We start from the raw sequence: 19548 nt of genomic DNA on the forward strand, positions 1-19548 counted from the left end.
ATGCAGTCAGACATTTGAAATTCAAGATTTCCTGGAGCTGTGTTAATAGATTTGAGACCTGAGCAGTGTGCAAATGAAGCAACAGGAGCTGCACATTCTTACAGACAGTGTTTCATTTCTTCATGCTCAGGGGTACTGGATCAGGAACTGTTTGGAAGTGACACGTCCGTCCCTTGCTAAATGCCATAGCACAGACAGTGGTTGCCATCAGAGCTTTTCGGGAGCTTCTTCAAATGAAAAGAAGCAAATGTGTGTAATACTAACCTGCAAATTCCAGTTTCCTATTGACTACTGTCTGCGCATTTGATGATGTCCAAAGGTCTAAAGGCTACTTTCACGTCATTCCTGCACATGAGAAAGAAGGACTATATTTCCCTCCAGCCTTTCACAAGGCTTACCCATTTGCGGTCTCTAAGCTCATCCTCTTGTTTTCTTATTGCTCCTCCATTCCCGTGATTCCTATTTCTCCTCAAATTAATGTCAATGAAAAAGCTTCTTTCTCTTCTAACACTCTGTCTCAGTGGAGCACTTGTGATACTACACATTATGGATGTTCTGTGAAATCAGTTTCAGAGTAATGATAGGCTATGTATGCTTAGAAATGCACTTATGTTTCCAAATGTCTCCTTGCATATTATTAAGGTTAGTGAACCAAAAAGATGAGTAGTTCTGTCACCATAAGACCAAAGAAGACACACATGACTATAGATGCAGACCAGTCCTAGTTAGTGTAAGAAAAAGTCATGGAAGAGTTGTCATTTGTTATTTATACCTACCCAAGATGTGCATGGTATTTTGCTATCCAGTAAGAAGACATAGATCCTCTAGGACCTAGATCCTCTAGGACCTGTAATATGAGGGAAATTCATGCTGCACTGAAGTAATTGCAGTACTGCAAACCCCTAATACCGACACCATTTGTAAGAAGTACACCAAGATTTAGTTTCATGCAGTGCACTCTATAGCACATTGCAATAAGTAGTCTCAGGAATGAACTCTACTCTCTCATACCACACATCAGATGTGGTACCTGCATGTATAGACCCAGTTATCTGTATTCAGACCCTCAGAATATTGTCTTAAATTAGGTCAAAACACAGTACAAGAATAACAGGACATTATGACAGGGCAAAGTAACAGTGTAAGGAAAAAAATCAATAAATACAAAGAAAGGCTGAAAATTGCTTTGGGGTGAGGACTTATTCCCACAGAAAGACTATATGCATTGATTTAATTTCTGACATGCTTTGTTTTCAAGACTTGTAATGATCTGTACTATTACTGTTCGTTCTGAAGCATTGTCAGAAGGCCTGAACAAAGTCATGGATAAGCAAGAATGGGAAAGAAAAATTTTACTGTCTCCATGTCATCTGTGAGGGGCAGGAATCACCTACAAGCATTAAAACATGGGCTGGGTAAACAGGATAGGCAGGAGGCTGGAGCAGAACAGAGTTCAGAGAGCAGCAACTGAGACGAGAATGGAGGACTTTTAGCAGGAAAATCATAGACACAGTGCTTTAATAATCATTGACCATGCACTAAACAGCATGGGAGAAAGCCAGCGCTCCAGAGATTTAACACAGGGCAAAACTAACAGGACCAACATTAAACAGATTTTTCTTTCATGCACGTTATTCTCCTCTCCATTTCTCTCTAGATATATTAGCTGTGTCCCTTCTCCAGTATCGTAAGTCTGCTCTCCCCTCCCCCCAGACAGCAGTTGTCTCTTTCTCTTCCCCCTTTCTCCTGAAACTCAGAGGCCTCTTTGAAACCTGCAGGGTAACATTTATATCCAAATCAACATTTTCTTTAATATGAGGGAACTACTTACCAATGAAAATTCATAATTTTTGAGAAGACATAAAAAAACCCCAAAACCAAACCCTAAAATTACAACTCTATATTTAAACTGAGAAAATCCACGGAATAGCTGACTTTCATTTGACGCTTATGTGAATGCACAAATGAATATCAAAAGACTTTTCCCTGTACCATTTGCTTTATCGCAAAGCAGCCATTGGGAAACTTAACAAAGATTCCAGTGAATTTGCATTAAGACCAATGTTAGTTACCCTATCATTTTGCATAGCATGAGGCAATTTCAGAATCTGTTTATTTTGGGAGCAAAGTACTCCTTGCTCATGGACACTTTCAAAATGAAGCCCACATTTTTAGAAAAAGGGAGTCTCAGGGATTGACCTCCCTCTGTCATTCTCTTCTCACGTGTTCACACACGTGTGAAGGCACTGCGGTGATGTATCCGGTGCCTCCAGCCACAGAACAGGAAGGGAAGTGGCGTGCTGCTGCTGGAGAGCACAAGCTTGCACAGTACCACAATCTCTCTCCTCTTCTGTTACCCCATGGCATTGGGTAAGTCTGTTTGGTGGATGAAAAGACCAATATTCAGAGGAAAAGCAAGTGCTGTAGGGTGCTCCATAGGTGCATGTGATGCAGTGGTATACTGAAGTTGTGAGTTTTAGGAACTGGAACGTCCTCTCTTCTCAGATCAAAATACCGGTGCGCACTCACTGCTGCTTCCATTTCCCACCTCAGCTGACCCAGTGCCCCTTTCATGATTCATCATCCTCCTCCTTCCACAAGTGATGCGGAAACTTCCCTCATCCAGGCCTCCTTCCTCTCTAACCTACCTGGACCCGTGTCCCCTTCAGAAAAATCCTGCCTACTCTCCTGACAAAATCTGGCTGCAGGTTATACAGCGTACACACACAATCTGTGGGGAGGCATGAGGTAACCTACTGCTACACTGCAATCCCAGTAGGTATAACTTTGGTAGGTCTCTATCCCTGTGGCAACCACTAGCAAAGGCTTAAAGAATCATTAGGACAGTATTTAACACAGTGTTGCCTTCACATGGAATGCATTCACTGGAAATAAAGAGGACTGAGCAAATCACTACTGCTTTGCAAAAGCAGTTTTGAGAATTTCTGGCTCAGGGAAGCAGGGAGTGTGAATGGTATTTAAATATTACGGGGGAAGGGAGGGGAAGGTCACTAGAACAAACAGGTGGGAGTGCATTTCTCTTTCATGACACACCATGGTCACCAAGGCTGGCAGCGTACGTCAACTGCCTAATCTGGAAGGATCACTGCCATTCTGCTTGCTGCTGCAGCAGTTTGTATGAGAGCTCGGGTCATCTGATTTCGGCAAAATCAGCCAAGCTAGCGCAACCATTTGAAATATGGAGTGTGACTTTTCCTGGCTTATTTTATTTGAAGCAGCTGAGGCAGAGCTCACACAAACAGCTCCCCAGCAGAGCTGCAGGAAAGGGGCAGCAACAGGCAATCGGTAGGTAGTGATGGCTTAAATCAGAGCTGTATGCAACACGAACATCTGTGGTTTGGTCATTTGTCAGTACAGTCCGTGTTTGTCAACGTGGTCAATGAGGTCATTTGTCAAAGCAAAACTCTGCTGAGTTCCCAGATGCCTCATTCTTTCATGTGAAACTCCCTAACATAAGAGCCGGAATAAAAATAATGTTCTTGTCATTACAAGAATAAATTCATTAAAGGCTAGAGCAAAATCCAAAACAATTACAAGGAAGCATTTACCTCTCCACAGCCAGTATCTCTCTGTTATTTTTGCAGCAATTTGGAAAACTAATTAAAATAATGGATTATTCTACTCAATGTTTTAAACTAATCAGTAATGCTAACATGCTATGCATTTGCTCTTTCCTATAAACAGTATTTTTAAAAGCGTTCCTAAATTGACACTTTTAAATAAAAATTATTTTCTTGCTCTTTTTAATTATTTCTAATCCAGTCAATAATAAAGCTCAGCCTGCTGATATTTGCACAAGTGTGAGAAAGCACAGGTCATTGGGCCTGGGGAGCTGAGGAGGTTTAATAGCCCAAAGTATCTTTTTCCACTAGTTTGATCAAACGAGGCTTAGATAGCAGTGACTAGAAAGCGTTAGCATTACAGAGTGACGCGACTCCTTTTCTCCAGGAGAAACGTCAGACTCTGATCCTATGATATTGATGTACAAATGCAGGTTCATTGACCGATACAGAATCCCATTAACTTAAATGGGGCTTTACGCAGGCATCTGTCCTACTCGCAAGAATCAAGAACTTCATGACTGGAACCTAGTTCTTGAACAACAGGAGTTCGCATCTCATAACCTCCATGCCCCAGTCCCATGTTGTCACACTGCCGGCAGTTTCAGGAAATTTAGGAAAATAAAGATACAAGAATTCACTTTTAATCAATAGACTGACTCTTCACTACTGTGAGCGAAGTATGCGTATTGGTAAATGCAGTAACATTTACAATGAGACTCTGTTCTGTGGATACATGCTGGGACTGGATCCCCAGGAAGGCAAGATTTTCATAAAGCTTTTTAGATATCGAATGTGTAATGTATTAAAGCGGTTGACCTTCCAAAAGGGTCGAGCACCTTTCAGATGTCTCCAGGTGAGCTTTCCAAAACAGAAACCAACTAACCTAATAGTCAGGCTTGAATACCTTGCCTCAGGGTGTTTTTCCCAAACAATACAAAACCATGTGCACTCTGTTCATAACATCTGTCTCTTCCACTTGCTTGAGAACTAAAACCCAAGTAAGGGAAAGAGCTCCTCAGTTGAGCTATAAATTATGAATAGTTCTTCAGTGAATTGAACTTTGAAGCTTAAATAACAGAGCAGTGAAAGTCTGGGAAACTGAAAGATGTACAGTTTTAATTTAGTGCTACCCCAAAAACTCAGTTAAAACAGTTAAACATCTTTCTTTAGTTTAACTAGAATCTTCAATGGACTGAAAGTGCCTCTGGGGAATCAGCAAAGCGTTCTGCAAGATCTGAAGAAGATTTAGGGGGGGGAGGAGGAGGCCATGGGGGGGAATTATCCACACTTCAAAGAGTTTCCTTCAACATCACCATTTCAGAGGAAGATTTACAAAATGTTTATTATTTATACATTTAGTTATTTAAACAAATGTAATGTATTACTCAGATGAGAACAAAAAGAGTTTGAAAACTTAATTTTTATGCTGTAAAAGAAATAAAGCTTGTTGGACTGAAGTTTCCTTTGACAATTCTTTCTCTTTTTAAAGAGATTTTTTTTTCAAACCAAAGACAAAAATAATGTCAAGTTCTCACCTCTCTGTTGAGGTTCAAAGGATTTTTCCCCCTTCATTTTAGTATTATTTTGTATAGTAAGTATCTTATCAAATGAAGACTGTGTTTGTTTGAATTTCAATGAAAAATAAGATAGAAGTAGGAAGCCAGAAGCAAGCAATCCACTGAGTGCTACTTTCTACACTTTTGATACAGCTACTCTAAAAAGTCTGCAAAAAGAACAGAAACAGCAATGGAAAAAAATGAAAAAAAAAATCATATTGACATTACATTGTTTTTTTCATTATATGACATTATTTAAAACTAGCTTCAGAAAACAGGAAAATACTTTCTAAAATCAGGCTATCCAGAGGTGTTCAGTAGCCACGGCTGTTTCCTGTGGGCAGAAGGATGGCACAAAAGCACTAGGAAAAATTTTTTTTGTTAAGTTTGTGATACAAAAAATTCAGGAAGTCCTTTAAGCATATGATGAACTTTAAAGAGATGTTTAAATTCCGCTTACAGTTATATGACTTTAGTACATGCTCGATGCTGTCCTGAGCTGGCTCTTAAGTCTGCAACAACCTAGCACAATATTACATCTTTGATCTTCATCATTTCCAAGCCCCATTCTGCACTTCCAAATCATTTCTGTTTCCTTGAAAACATAGATATACTATGGGAAGTTTCATTCAAATTAAACAGGCTAACCTCTCAAATAAAACTGAGCTGCCAGGTGAGAGACGTAATAAAGTGTTAGTAAGCATCTCTCCTGTGTCCCCTGGGTCTTTGCAGAGCATGTCTTTTCAGGAGAGGAGCAGTGCAGGAAAAGCATGTACACCTTTGCTCTCAGTCCACCCATTTTCTGCAGTCTCCTGTGCAGCCAGGGGTTCTTTGGGAGCATCTCTTTCTGTTAACGGGCGCCTGGCTGCACCCAGTCTCGCTGCTGTGCTGGGCCCTCCCTGCTGGCCGTGAGAGCATTGCCCCAGCTGCTCCTCTTCCACCCAGGGACCGTGCTGGTTTGCCCCAAAGTGCTTCACCTGCTGCAGGTGCCCAGGCCATGGGGAACAGCCACCTGCCCCACGTTACAGCCTCAGAGCAGCCTGCGAGCAAACCAGCAGGCAGCTTGCTGCTTCCAGCAGCTTCCAGGCCAGCGTGGGAGGTGGGTGTACAGAAGTTTCTATGTAACTTTTAACTGTGAAGGTGAGTTCCTACAGCCTACCTAAAAGGTGGTGGCAAATCAGAAGCTTTGTAATGGCGTGTTGCGTATTTTAGCATAACTTCAGTAAAATCAGAGGCTATTGATTCATTTTTATGGCCATATGATTGTTGTCAGCTAGACTAAAATATATGGCAGGCCAGAACTGAGTTAATGTGCCAATAAGACAAAGAGCCTTTGTCAGCAGGGAGCTGTGAAGCTCTGAATTCCCTAAGGCTGTAACTAGGTGAAGCAAAGGTATGGCTGGTTACCTGCTGCTGGGCTAACATGACTTGTACAATTCATACAGCTTATGAGAAACTCCTAGAAAAATGGAGGTGCCTTGGCAACGGTGTGCTTAGTTCTACTGTATTGTTATCATTCATTTGTTCATTTCATTGTATTGTAATGTTCATCTGCCTTTTCTTTGCTTGAAAGAGCGTTTATTGTTGTTTAGGGAGTACCAATGGCAGGGTTTCAGCAAGCGTCTCTAGCACACTGTCCCTTATCACCTTCTGTTATTCCTGTCCCTGCTGAGAGCGAGTCAACAGACTTTTGTCTGGATGAAAGTTTGTGTTTTCTCAATCAGAGACTGAACTTCCACTGCAATCGAGATGTTTTGCAAAAAGCTACTGGTTTCAAATATATTTTTATTAGGGGAAAAATTCAGGACAAACTAGTTGAATTTACTGTTTTGTTTTGATTGTATGTAATAGCTTTGAAATCTTTAGTTTTGATAAAATGATGTAGATTATTATTTTGATTAATTTCCTATCTTTTTGTATTAGATTAAGTATCAGTTAGCATTGTGTTATAGACAAGTTACCTATTACTATTCAGCACTGATGCAACGTGCTTTTACTTACCAGTGTTTAAAAATTACAAATTACCTTGCAATCTGTGTCTTAACAAAATAACCTCCTACCTTTATACAAGTCTCTCTTCAAAATTTGAAAATACTCTCTGGAATATGGGAAATAAAGTTAGAATCCTAGAAATTTCACTTCAAGCTATGGAAATCTCTGAAACTTCTGTCCTGAAAAATCAGTGTAGTTATGTCTGCTTACTGTTGCTTTGCATTAGTGTGATTCAGCCTTCTCTTACTTCATGATGAATTAACGAAATCCAGAAGTTCTCTTAATGTGAAGGATGCCTTATCTGATTCAAAGTCCAAAGAAGCCACAAATGTAATGGTGATGCCATTTGCAAGGATGGCTTAAGTGAACATATTTAACAATGGAAGTAGCATTGTAAGAGCAAAACACAGCTATAGCAATCAGCAGCTGCCAAGCCACAGACCAGCTTGTGCCCCGTAGTCCTTTAAACTCTTGTCAACCATCCTCCAGGTTGGAGAAAGGAAGAATTAGGGAGAGGCTTGGAGTACTGCAAACCTTTTAACGCCTCGCAAAGAGCATTGTAAGGCAGGCCAGTCCATGCAGAGCCTTGTGGCTGAAAGGGAACAGCTAAGCAGAACTTTGACTTGAGGTGTGAAGATCACCTCATGGTCCCTCAAATTAAGTTGTTGTGGAAGAAGTTCAAACAGAAAGCAGTCAGTCTCCTTTTCATCTAATCTTAGATCTAAAAGTCTTAGAGACCTTAGTTATTTTATCCCATTTTTATCTATTATAGAAAATTTCTATAATTTTATCTGTTGTATGTTGCTGTGACTATGTTGTTTTATTTCTAGATTAAAAAAAAAAAAAAAATCGATGTGCTTGATATCTTAGTCTGTGGCCACCAGATGCCTTGAACCATAGAAATATCAAAATACTGCAGCACTTTGTTACTATACAGTTAAAGGAGAAATGGGTCATTATTTATTTGATTATTTTCAAAACAGCACTGAAATTGCAAAAAGATTCTTCAAAAAATGTGAAGATATAGTAATATCATGCATTCATAACTTTGACTTATCTACAGCTGATAGCGTTGATACTAACTGTAGTAAATACCACTGCCTACAAACTAATTAGAAAATAAAGATTTATGCTTAGGTGATTGTTCTGCTTGCATTCTTCATAATTTATTATAGCAAAATCATTGTTTGATCTTGAGTGTTAAAGAATAAATGTTATTGGTTACTTTATCAGCAAAAGAATTGTGGAACAGAAGATATTTTTGTTGAACTCCTGATTCCATGAAAATGAAGAGGTGTGTCTATAATATATCATCATGCTACTGAAAGGGTCTTAAAATATTACATATTACCAGATACTTGTAAACATGAGGTGAGCATTGCAATTTTTAATAGTTTAAGGATGATAAAGTGGTTCTTTCAGTGAATGACTACTACTCATATTTCTTTCATTATAAGCTAAAAGATTTTTTTTTTAAATTAGACCAAGCTGATCTTGTATGTGCTTAAGTTTGATACAGTGTGTTAATTGCTAGGTTATCAAAGACTGATGACAAAAGCTTTGGTCATAGATAGAGCTCTCATATAAACACATCCTAATGAAAAGGAAAAAAATTAATTCAAAGATGTACATAGGCTTTTATACCCGCCTCTCCATTTCAAGTGCACCAAACAAAAGTCACCTTGATTCTGTTCGCAGTGTGGGGAGGGATGGAATAGAAAGATGACTTTTCAGGAAATCACCAATATTATTCAACTGATGACATTCAATTAAAAAGGTGGTTGCATGATACTTGGGGATTCAGAAGCTCGGCGGCGCGTTGCGGGTGCTGGCGGACCTTGCTGGCGCAGAGGAGCCCCGCAGCTCGTGATGGCCGCTGTGGCCTCACCCGCGGCAGCACAGGCACTACTCTCCCTATGTAAATAGACTTGGGGCGGATTATAGAAACCTGTTAAATATTGATTCTGCTAAGGCTTCAAATTAAAGTTAATTTAAATAGTACACGTACAGAGTTTTATGAATTGATTTCAAATGACAAAGAAGTATTGAAAAAGCATTAAACCTAAGTACCATTTTAAACAATAAATTTAAGCTTACAGTAATTGAATTACGTGTTTGCGTGTAGGCTTGGGGCGGAGGAGAACAGAGGCTCCCTAAAAAGCATCCTTAAAGTAAAACGTTGTCCTGTGTGGGGAGGGGCAGCGTGTGGGGTGCCGGCCCGGCTACTCGGCCTTCCCCCGCACCGAGGGGCCCAGAACGTTCTGGAAGGCAGGCTCCAACGGCCGCTGCGCGCGGGGGCAGCCCCTCGGAAAGGGCGGGAAGGGGCCGCTCAGTCAGAGCGGCGGGGCGGGAGCGGCCGGGGCGGCTTCCTTGCGGAGCCGCGGCCCTCGCAGTGGGTCGGGTTGCGTCGGGAGGGAGTGAGAGAGGGAAACGGGCGGGACATGAAGAGGCAGGCATGGCGCGGAAGGATGGGTGGAGAACTTTGGCAAAAGGAGCTCTCGGGACTGCCCCCCTGATGGAGTGGAAGTACCAAATTCATACAAATGAGGGGATTACCCTCAGTTGCTCAGTGATGGCACTGCTGCCCAAAACCGCATGTGTGGCTTCTGGTGCTACAGCAGCTTTGTGATGGCTCGATCGCCTGCTGGCTGCCTCCCTGCCCAAGATGGAAGGGAAATGTAAAGCTGTTCTTCTGTTCTTGTAATAGAAGGTATAGTTTCACAAATAGCAGGTCCAGACATTAAAACCGAAGTGAACAGAGTGCAGATTAGATTGCCTATTAGAGGAATTTAATAGGAGTTGTGCAATTTTCTTAGACAATGATTTATCAGTATATTTTGTAGTGCCCTTTCAGCGTGTGTTTATCACTCTAGCACCGTATCCTCTGCCTGTACCTGGGGCAAGAAGGTGAGCTACACTTTGTGCAGTCAGGCTGAAGGTCTAACGCATGTCCACTCTCTCTTACACTAGGTGTTGGGATGCTCTGGGAGGTAAATCAAATCAACTGGCTCCTGGATGGTTTGCAGCCAGCAACAAATCATTGTTTGTAGTGTAATGGGTGAATAATGATGAGTGTATGGTCATAGCAGCTGTCAAAAATGTTCTGTGTGGACAAACAAGCAAACCAAACACCTGAATGCGTTAAGTGCTTAACCTGCTTTGCTGGACTAGGTTAGAAAGAGCACCACTAGCACTAGTGCTGCTGTGTTTGCAGGGAGGTAATAACTTCTAGGAGGAACAGGCCAGGAATGGTAACCTCTTCAGGTAAGACTGCAGCCAGAAGAACATACCTAGCTGCAGCTGAAGATAAAATAAGCTAATGGAATTAGCTTAAAAGTCTCCTGTTTAAAAGAATGTGTTTAATGGATATGGTCTGTACATACACATTATATATTGGTATATTTTCTTCCTTATGCCATACGTAAGGGACAAAATATATCTCAGCTGGTGGTCTGCTAGTCAATGTTTTGGTTCTATGAGTTGCCTTTCCAAGACAAGATATGCATGTTGTGGAAGGCTGGCATATGCTAGACTGATAAATACGCGTGAGCTGCTTGTGATACAGAATGAGCTGTGGCTGAGCTGATGTTACGGGGGTCATAATGTTGTTTTTACAAGGTACACAAGTGCTTTTAAATGGGCAGTTTCACTGGTGTTTAAAGAAAACTCTCTTTACTCACGTAAAGACCCTATGTACTAGAAAAGCTGAGGAGGTTATAGTTGCTGATGGGAAAGGTTGGTTATTTCTGCATCTTTTGAAGAGGTGCAGAAATGTCAAATGTATAACTTGAAGCCTTTTTCTCTTCTTGCTTCTCCTTGGCAGATCTCAACCACCTCCACACTGTTAAGGCCAGGAGCCCATTGTAGTCAATTTTCCCTGTAGGGTAAGAACCTTCAGGCAATGCTGCTCTTTCAAGAACTGATGATACAATCCAGCACAATGAAGAAATCCCTCTATATACTAAAAGGTATCAATAATAGACAAAACCCAGGCCATTCAGTTATTGAAAAAATCAGGACTCTGTTACTAATGCATAGGGGAAAGGAAGGAAGCAACACGAGAGGCTTAGGGAGTAAGTATTAGGAAAGAAAAAGAGAACAAAAGTGAAGAACAACTTCTGCACTACTCTGTTATGAGATATGCCAGTGAAACATGCATGACTATATAAAATGCATGGAAATACAGGGGAATACACTTTTTTAGGTGGGTACAGGATATTGATAACAAATAACTTGTTACAAGTCTATCTTCCCTAACTGCATATAAAATATATAGTGCTAGTTTTGCTGACGAAGCCTTGTACTTAAATCTCAGCATTTCTCAGTCACTGTGTTTCATTCTGTACAGAAAAAAAAAAATCTTCCATAAGAAGTCCATTGTAAACTTTAGCGGTGCTGATATAACCAGTGGAACAATGTTTCTCTTCAAATTCTCTTAGAGAAAAAGAGATTTAATAGATGACTTTGCTTTTTTTTTTTTTTTTAAATAATTCGACAGTGAAATGTACTAGATTTAGTCTTTTTCTTTGTTGTTCTCAGCTGCAGATGTATACGTAGAACTGATAAATTGCTACATGTAAAGTAGAATTGCATCATGGAGTACTGTAAGCTTTTTCTAGCATGTGTCTAACAGTTTTTTCTGTTAGATAATCATATACCTTTCGCCTGGCATGATAATATATAAACTTCCCTTTTTAAAATACTCTATAGTGGAGCAAAAGTCAGAATATTTGTCCTTCAAGAGCCTCTTTGCAGACCTGGATAAACATTGGAGAGATGCCTGAGTCATTAGGGATTTGCTCTGCTAACTAGGCAATTCCACCCCATCACCCTTTCAATGTAAATAACTGTCCTTAATTAATGGAAATGCAATATATACTAAGTAATGACAGACCAAGTAAATTAACAAATGCAGGGTAAGATGTTGTAGCTCTGTTAAAGGCATTGGATGAGGATCTTGCTCCTTCATCTCATTATTATAGGCCAGCTAAAAACAATGTCTAGTATAAACCTACAGTTTTTTATGCTGTACAACAGCATTGAAATGAAATACGTTGTAGACTTTTGTTAGAGTAAGTAATTGGAAGCACAAATCATTTAGGCATGTGAATGGCTGGATTTGGTATGTAGTCCAGAACAGCTGTCTCCTGTACCCACAGCTACTGACAATCACAGGAAGGCCAGACTCTGAAAACCCTTTTCTGACAGTGCACAAATAAACAACTGGGGGTGAAATTAACAAGGAAGACAATATTAATCCTTCCCCATTCCTGCTGTCTTGGGGATCTGAAAGGTAAAGGTAATTAAGTAAAAATTGTATTTACCAGTCTGCATGTGCAGGCTCATCTTTTCCTTTGCCTTCCCTTCCCTTGCTCCCCTTACCTCTTAAAATCTCTCTTTTTTTTTTTTTTTAAATCGCAGCCACCAATGAAATGCCAAATTCCCCTAGCTTGGTTTAATTAGTCATTTCTTTGGAATGACCCAAACGTAAAAATAGAGCAATGCAGGAGGGAAGTAAGATGCTTTTCTTTCAGCTCTTTGTGTTCTGTCTCCCTTTCTCCAAATGGCTGTGTCTTTTCTCCCTTTCCTCCTCAGTACTTTTCTCTCTCCTTTCTTCAGACTTAAAAAAAATCTTTGTGAGGGATGGAGGGAAACGAATTGGGCATGGGGAGGGTAAGATTTCATAATGAGAAAACAGAAGGGGGGAACCCCCAGAAATTTCACAAATTATCTTGAGGAAAATGAAATTTGCAGATTGTATGGGACCATATTCTAGATCTGTGCAATTGCACTCTGCTAGAAGAGTTGCTTTTGTGTCTATTTTCTCCTGTCTCCACCTGCAGTTACTTGCTCATGACTTGGAAAATAAGCTTTTTGCAGCAGGGACTGGACTGCTTTGTGGTTTTGTATGTGAGTGTGGTTTCCACATACTTGGTATTACCAGGTGATGGTGGTAAAAATAGAAGTTATCATCCCTCTCTGGAGAACTCATCTCAAAATTTGAGCCTGTGCTCCTATTTAAAAGACAGAAAGCACTGAGTTCTGTGAGAAGTGATAGTGTTGTTATAATGTTTGGACAATAGGTGCATATTATTTCTTAGGTACACCAGTAGTACTACTTGCAGAGTAAGGAACCTACACACAGCTTCTTGAAAGAGTGAATTACCTGTGTGCAATCTCAGTTCAGTTCCTATGTTCCAGTTCAGTTTCAAGTTAACTTGGGCATCTGCACTATGGACATTTGCAACTCTTCCTCTCATACAGGGGGGAGGAGGAGGCGATGATAGGGATGTTTTTTCTTTGCTACTAAATAACATCCAACAGCAGCTTCAGAATGGGAGTGAAGCATGATGCCATGAGTTAAAACGCTGGTTGAAATGAACCTGCCCCTGGCTGGATCTTTTTTTTTGATGGAAGGGTTTTTTTCATAAATGACAGCTACACTTGATTCTTCATTACTAAGAGGTGTTTTCATATTATTTGTAAAATAAGATTTGTACCCTGTATTGCACTGTAAGTGTTGTATAGGCATTGTTAATGTGGAAGACAAGCATATGCTTTTGCTACAATATTTCTCTAAATAAGTAAATCTTTCACTTGGATGTATCCAGGTGAAAAAGGTAACAGTCTTATAGTACTGATGTATGGCACAGAATTTACCGATTGTGGTGTAAAACAGCAAAAGAAGATGGAAGAGAAATTGCACAGGCTTTAAGCATGTGGATGAATTTTTCTTCTGCATCCTTCCTTTTGAGTAGTTGAAAATGTGGCATTTCTGAGCAGGATGTTGGTGTTTTTGGTTTTTTTTTTTTTTTAAAGGATAGTGTAGGAAATTATGCTAACAAGAAACAAAACCATTTTTCCCTGCCAAAGGGGATAGGCATCTCTTAATTCCTGAAGTGATTCTACAGGTAAGATTCAGGGACTCCATACATCTCATTGCTGCTCTTTCAATCTATAAGCAGTTAGTTGCTTGGGCCTGCCAAAGAAACAGATAGCTTATTGAGATATATATGTATGTGTCAAATATTTGGTTTGATTATTGCCCAAAATACTAATTGGCTTCTTTCCCCTAAATAACTCATTGCAGTTTTAGAATTTCAAATATTGCACCTTCTTGATGGTACTAGTCTGAACTTCCCTACAGAGTATCTGTGATCACATCAGCACAAAAATACAGGGTGTTTTTTTTGGTTAGTTTTTGGGTTTTTTTTTCAAAACTGAAAGCCAAAATACCTCTTGTAGGAACAATACCAACAGCAGCTCAAACTTGTTCAGGATTCAGTCAGAACATGCTAAGTTCACAAGTCTCATGAGCAGGTCTTCTCCAAAGGCTTAAGAGAACACTGTGGGAAAGGTGAAATCATACGTACACAACAGAGGGAAGGGGTGTTCTTATGCTTTGCCTTTCTTCTGATAAATGTACTGTAACACTAAGCAGGGATTTAGATCGTTTACTCCTTCCTACTTTAACAGCATAAAATCACGTTCAGGCAGAATCTGTATTATTAACCTTTTCCTTCCACTCTTCCAGTTCCCCAGCTAGTTCTTGGCCTGACTGGAAAAGTGGCAGCAATGTTAAATATGGACATCATGTGGCTGGCTGGTTTTTTTTTTTTTTTCCCCTCACCATGTTGTTTGACCAGGCTCAGAGCAGTCCTGAATAACATTAAGGTGCTGCCTCTGACAGCTCACAGTATTTTGCTACAGGTGTAGTTCCCTCCAGAGGACTCAGGGTCTGAATGCTGAAGAGAAAGAGAGAGAATAGATGTCCTTTCTTGTCCTTGATGTGAAAGGGGCGAATATTGCTCAGCAGAGGGGTTTTTTTTTAACAGCTTGTTTGTATCTGTGGGGTAATATCAAGCAGTAAAATGTTAGTAAGAAATAAGTTTGGTAGCAGATACTACTTCCACAGTGCCCAGTATTAAGCTGTAAAAATCATCCCTGAAATATGCCTCCCATGATGAAGAGTAAGGAGTGGGTTATAATTCACCACATATTTCTGAATGCAGTGATATTCAAGAGAAAGAAAGTCCACTGCAGCAGGTGATGTAGGAGTGGAGAGATTACTGAATAAGAAAAGCTAGAAGGAGAAATTACTTTTCATGACACTAGGGAGTCACGTTTCAAACTTGGCTTATAATTGTATATACTTTACCTGTCTCTGAAATTCTTTTACATATATTAATGTTACAGCAATCTATATGAACAAGATGGGCAGTATGCCAAAGGGGGTTGTAATTTTCAAGTACCTCCGTATTGTTATTGGAGAGGGGAGGAGGATATCCACTAACAGTGTAATTATGTGGCAATTCCAGGGAAATTGATTATTATTAGTTTTTTATGATCACACTAACAAAGTCAATGATCCAAGAGGAAATAGCAAAAATTAGTGCTTGAACAATATTCAGCAACAAGATATCACCAGGTGAGAGTGGATGTATCTGAAACCAGATAATTCTTGAAACTGAAATGGCCATCTCCCACCAATTACAACGATGGATGTGCTCTATTAAAGCCTGATCCACTTTAATGGGGGACTCCCAGGATGAGAGGCCATGTAAGTATGCAATGACACATACAGTATCGAGAAGTGGGTGGGTGTTTATTCTAAATACCCACATCACTGGGGTATTTGCACCTTTAACCAACAGAGAGAATTACAGGTAGTGAATACAGATCAATTTCTTCAAGTTGGTTATTGCTATAACAAAATCTTTTGTCACTTTTTCTAACATCCATCTTCAGTCCCCCAAACACAGCACAGAGACTGGATACCTGCATAGTCAGAACTATCATTTGCCAGCCATGTCTTCCCCTTTGAGGCTCCGTGGTTTTAGAAATAATAATTAAAAACACTTCTCTGATGCAAGAAGGCTTTTCTAAAAGGAGAGCAAGTTGCTGCAATACAATAGTGTAATATTTTTGAAGGTCATAATAATAAAGTAGGGGAAAGAGAATAATCATTATTGCTCTTTCTTGTAATTAGTTTGCTTTCCGATATCCCACACTGCAACTAGAACATTATTCAAGAACACCCATCACAGTGCTTAACAAGATTTAATGTACATTTATTCTTAACATGTGGAACATATAAAGATTTTATACTGAATAAATGAAATTCATTAAGCCAGAGGAAAAGGAGGAATTTACATCAAGTTTTTTCTTTTTTAACTACATTATCTTGAAATACAAATGCAGATTCTTGTCACTGAAAAATCTTTGAAGTTGTGTTTCTTCCTTTTTTTTTTCCTGTATATATTTTTTTTTTTTGTCTGTAGACTGGTAACCATTTTCTTAAATCAATCCATACGTAACCATTTCCACACCTTGATTTATAAAGCAAATTGTGATCGGCTGCTCTCCCGAAATAGAGCATGACTTTATACATACAGAAACTTGTACATTACCCTCAGTTGTTGGTTTTCTGTGTTGGGTTTTTTCTTTTTTCCTTTTTTTTTTTATTATTTTTTGGAGATATGGCCCAAATGAAAGAAAAAATAATTCTACTATCACTTTGTAGATACCACATCATGAAAAAGAAACTAAAAACTTTGTACTAAAAAAAAAAATGAGGGTATGTTTAATGTACAACTTCTATATACATCACGGCCCTTAGGCAATAAAAAAATATTTTAAAAAATGATTAAAGGAATTGTGAAGAACTGTCATTGTGGAAGGTCAAAAAAAAAAAAACAACCAACATGTAGATAAGACAGTTCTGGTGAGGAAGCAATTGATGTTTATCATCAGGTTTTGTTTAAAAATCTTTTAACTTGACTTTTTTGTTTTGTTTTGCTCCTAGCCTAATGTAACCATTTCTCCTGAGGAGAAACCAGTATTGTTTTGTATTTTGACTACTGACTGACACCCTCCTTGATCCCCTACACCTACATCACTAGAATCTTCTATTGCACAGAGCTTTGGGTGATGGTATACAAGGTTTTTTTTTTATTTTTTCCTTATTTGAAAAAATAAAACACACAGGAACTTGGTATGTTGGTTATTTTTCACCTTTTTGTTTCAAAGTGGTGAGATTTTTTTTTTTCTGTCATACAATGGTTTGCCATAACATTTTTTTTAAAAAGTCACTAGTTCGCTTCCCAAAAAATATGCAATACAAACATGGAAAAGAACGTTGAAAAGGATAATCTATGGAAAAAAAAGTGTGACCTTTGAATGTACTAGACAGCAACTTTGGTTAAAAAAAATAAAATAAAAAGATGTACTTATACACATAGACAGCAAATATTAATTTCATAACTGTTCAAATTAATAATTTCTTTAATTCCCAATTGGTAAATAGTGAATGGGGCAGAGGAGCAAAGATTCTTTTTTTTTTTTTTTTCCTTCTTCCTACGTTGGATAAACAAGAACAGAAAACAGCCAGTTATATGTGACCCTCTAATCTCCACTCACACATGCTTGGCTTCTCACTTATGTCATAACTGCCCAATCTGAAAAAGTACATCACAGATGACAGATGCAACCAGAGAGTTCAGGACAGCAGATATTGAGATATCCAGCAAACGACCCTCGTGCAAAAGGAACTCTGAGCGGTTCTCGTCCACTCTAGCCATGGCCAGCAAGGCCTTGGCTGCCCTGCACATCATGTCTACGCTAGGTGGCTCCAGAGGTGGAGGCTGCATGTGCATGAGGTTATGCTGGCTCTGCTGGTACTGGGCCATAGTGACCCCATCCTCCAGGAAGCTTATCAAGTTTCCGATGCTTCCCTTCTGCACAGCTATTGCCCTTGCTGCTAATGTGTCCCCCTGGGCAAGGTTCGATAAGAGCGCCATGGACATTTCTCGGCAGACTGGGTTTTTGCGGTCCCCAACGTACCTAACTAAAGTAGCGTAGAGCTTCTCCTGACGACTGAATGGGGGGGTGGCCAAGATAAGGTCCACATTATTGTCCTGGATACTGAGCTTACACAGGGTCTCCAGCACAAGTCTCTGAGGCGAAAGAACTGAGTTGGGCCCCACGGTTGGAAAAGGATCCTGTGCCTCTGCAGACGGGCACACCATCCAGTGCAGCAAGCCATCCAAAATTGGCAAACAGATGCTTTCCGTGTAAGCAGACAAGTCTAGCTGCCCAGAAATGTTGGCTAATGTGACCAATGTATTATCCCTCAAGACCTCGAGGCAGTCCCACCACCACTCATCCTTGCTGCAGGCCACCCCTTTGTCCTCCTCTTCCTCCTTCTCGTAAGTCTGTGGCGCTCGCTTTCTTTCTGGATGCTCATGGTGAAGAAGGATCAACTTTCCCAGGATCAGCACCAAGCCTGGATGTTTGGACATTTCGGTGTCATTGCCAGGCACAAAAGACAAGCTACGGACGATATTTGACACACAGATGCAGCGTTTGGCCAAGGAGTCTTGCCAGTGAGTTATGGTGCATAGAGGAGTCTCATCCCGGCTCCTTGGCTCATCCTCTAGCAGTTTAATATTCCGGTGGCTTTTGGCTTGATGGATCCCAAAGGGAAATTTACTGCTCTCTGTTTGGGAACCAGAGTTTGAGTCTTCAGGCAATGCTCCTGGCCGAGCTGAGAGGACATCATCAATGGTTGCTGTTATACTTTTTTCTTGTTGTTCCTCAGATTCGCCTTTCCCCTCCAGGTCCTTCTTTTTGCTTGGAGAGTTCAAGGGAGGAGGGGCTTTCCTGCGCGGAGGAATCTCCATCTTGCTTTCAAAGTGAGTCTGGATATGCTCAGTAGTGTCACCACCACCAAGCTGCCAGTGGAGAAGTCCACTATCAAATTCCTGAACGCGTCCAAGTTTGTCAGATCGGTCAACAACAAACAGATTATTTTTCTTTACAATCTTTATTGGCAGCTTGTCAAATTTACTGGCTTGTTTTGGCCTCTCACTTGGATCAGCAATGGCACCAGGAGTGGAAAAAACAATGCTCTTTTCTTCTCCTTCTACCTTTTCATCCTCCCCCTCCTCCTCATCTTCATCAAAATAATCAATACATTCGTCGTTCTCCTCTTTTCCAGTATCCTCTGCCAAGGACTGGCTATCATCTTTCTTGGCTGCTTTGTGATCAAGTGCTTTGTGGCCTGGATCTCCCACTTCATATTCCATAAGGATTCCAAAAATGTCAATCAGGCATTTTCTAAAATATTCTACTAAAAGCTCAAGAAATCCAGACAACTGAGGGGAGAAGAAAGAAAAAAAAAAAAAAAAAAACAAAAAAAAAAACAGATAAATATTTTTTTCTGCATGGAATTTTATTAGGAACACTGATGCACACATCTGTGAATATTTCCCTCCTTCTGCTGTGGACTTGTGGCTAGGTCCTGCATGGCAGAAGTTAATCAAAGGAAATTCTTCTAGCATCTGTCCAAACAGTATGTAATGTCAAACTATCACAGCCCCAGTTGCTTAAACTGTGGCAGCTATGAGAAATACAGA

The 19548-nt window shown here is 40.0% G+C and overlaps 1 protein-coding gene across 10 annotated transcripts in view; it reads right to left on the reverse strand.

Annotated features, from left to right (window-relative positions):
* Positions 1–16182: 16182 nt before the first annotated feature.
* Positions 16183–19548, reverse strand: part of ARID1B (AT-rich interaction domain 1B) — a 336972-nt gene continuing 333606 nt past the window's right edge. For all 10 annotated transcript variants that reach the window (XM_075748351.1, XM_075748343.1, XM_075748346.1 and 7 more), the window contains one exon: positions 16183–19287. In XM_075748351.1, coding sequence (XP_075604466.1) covers positions 17575–19287 — 1713 coding nt within the window. In that variant the 3' untranslated portion in view covers positions 16183–17574. The remainder of the gene's footprint in view (positions 19288–19548) is intronic.

This window comes from Balearica regulorum, chromosome 3 (assembly GCF_011004875.1).
Source record: "Balearica regulorum gibbericeps isolate bBalReg1 chromosome 3, bBalReg1.pri, whole genome shotgun sequence".
Taxonomy (NCBI): domain Eukaryota; kingdom Metazoa; phylum Chordata; class Aves; order Gruiformes; family Gruidae; genus Balearica; species Balearica regulorum.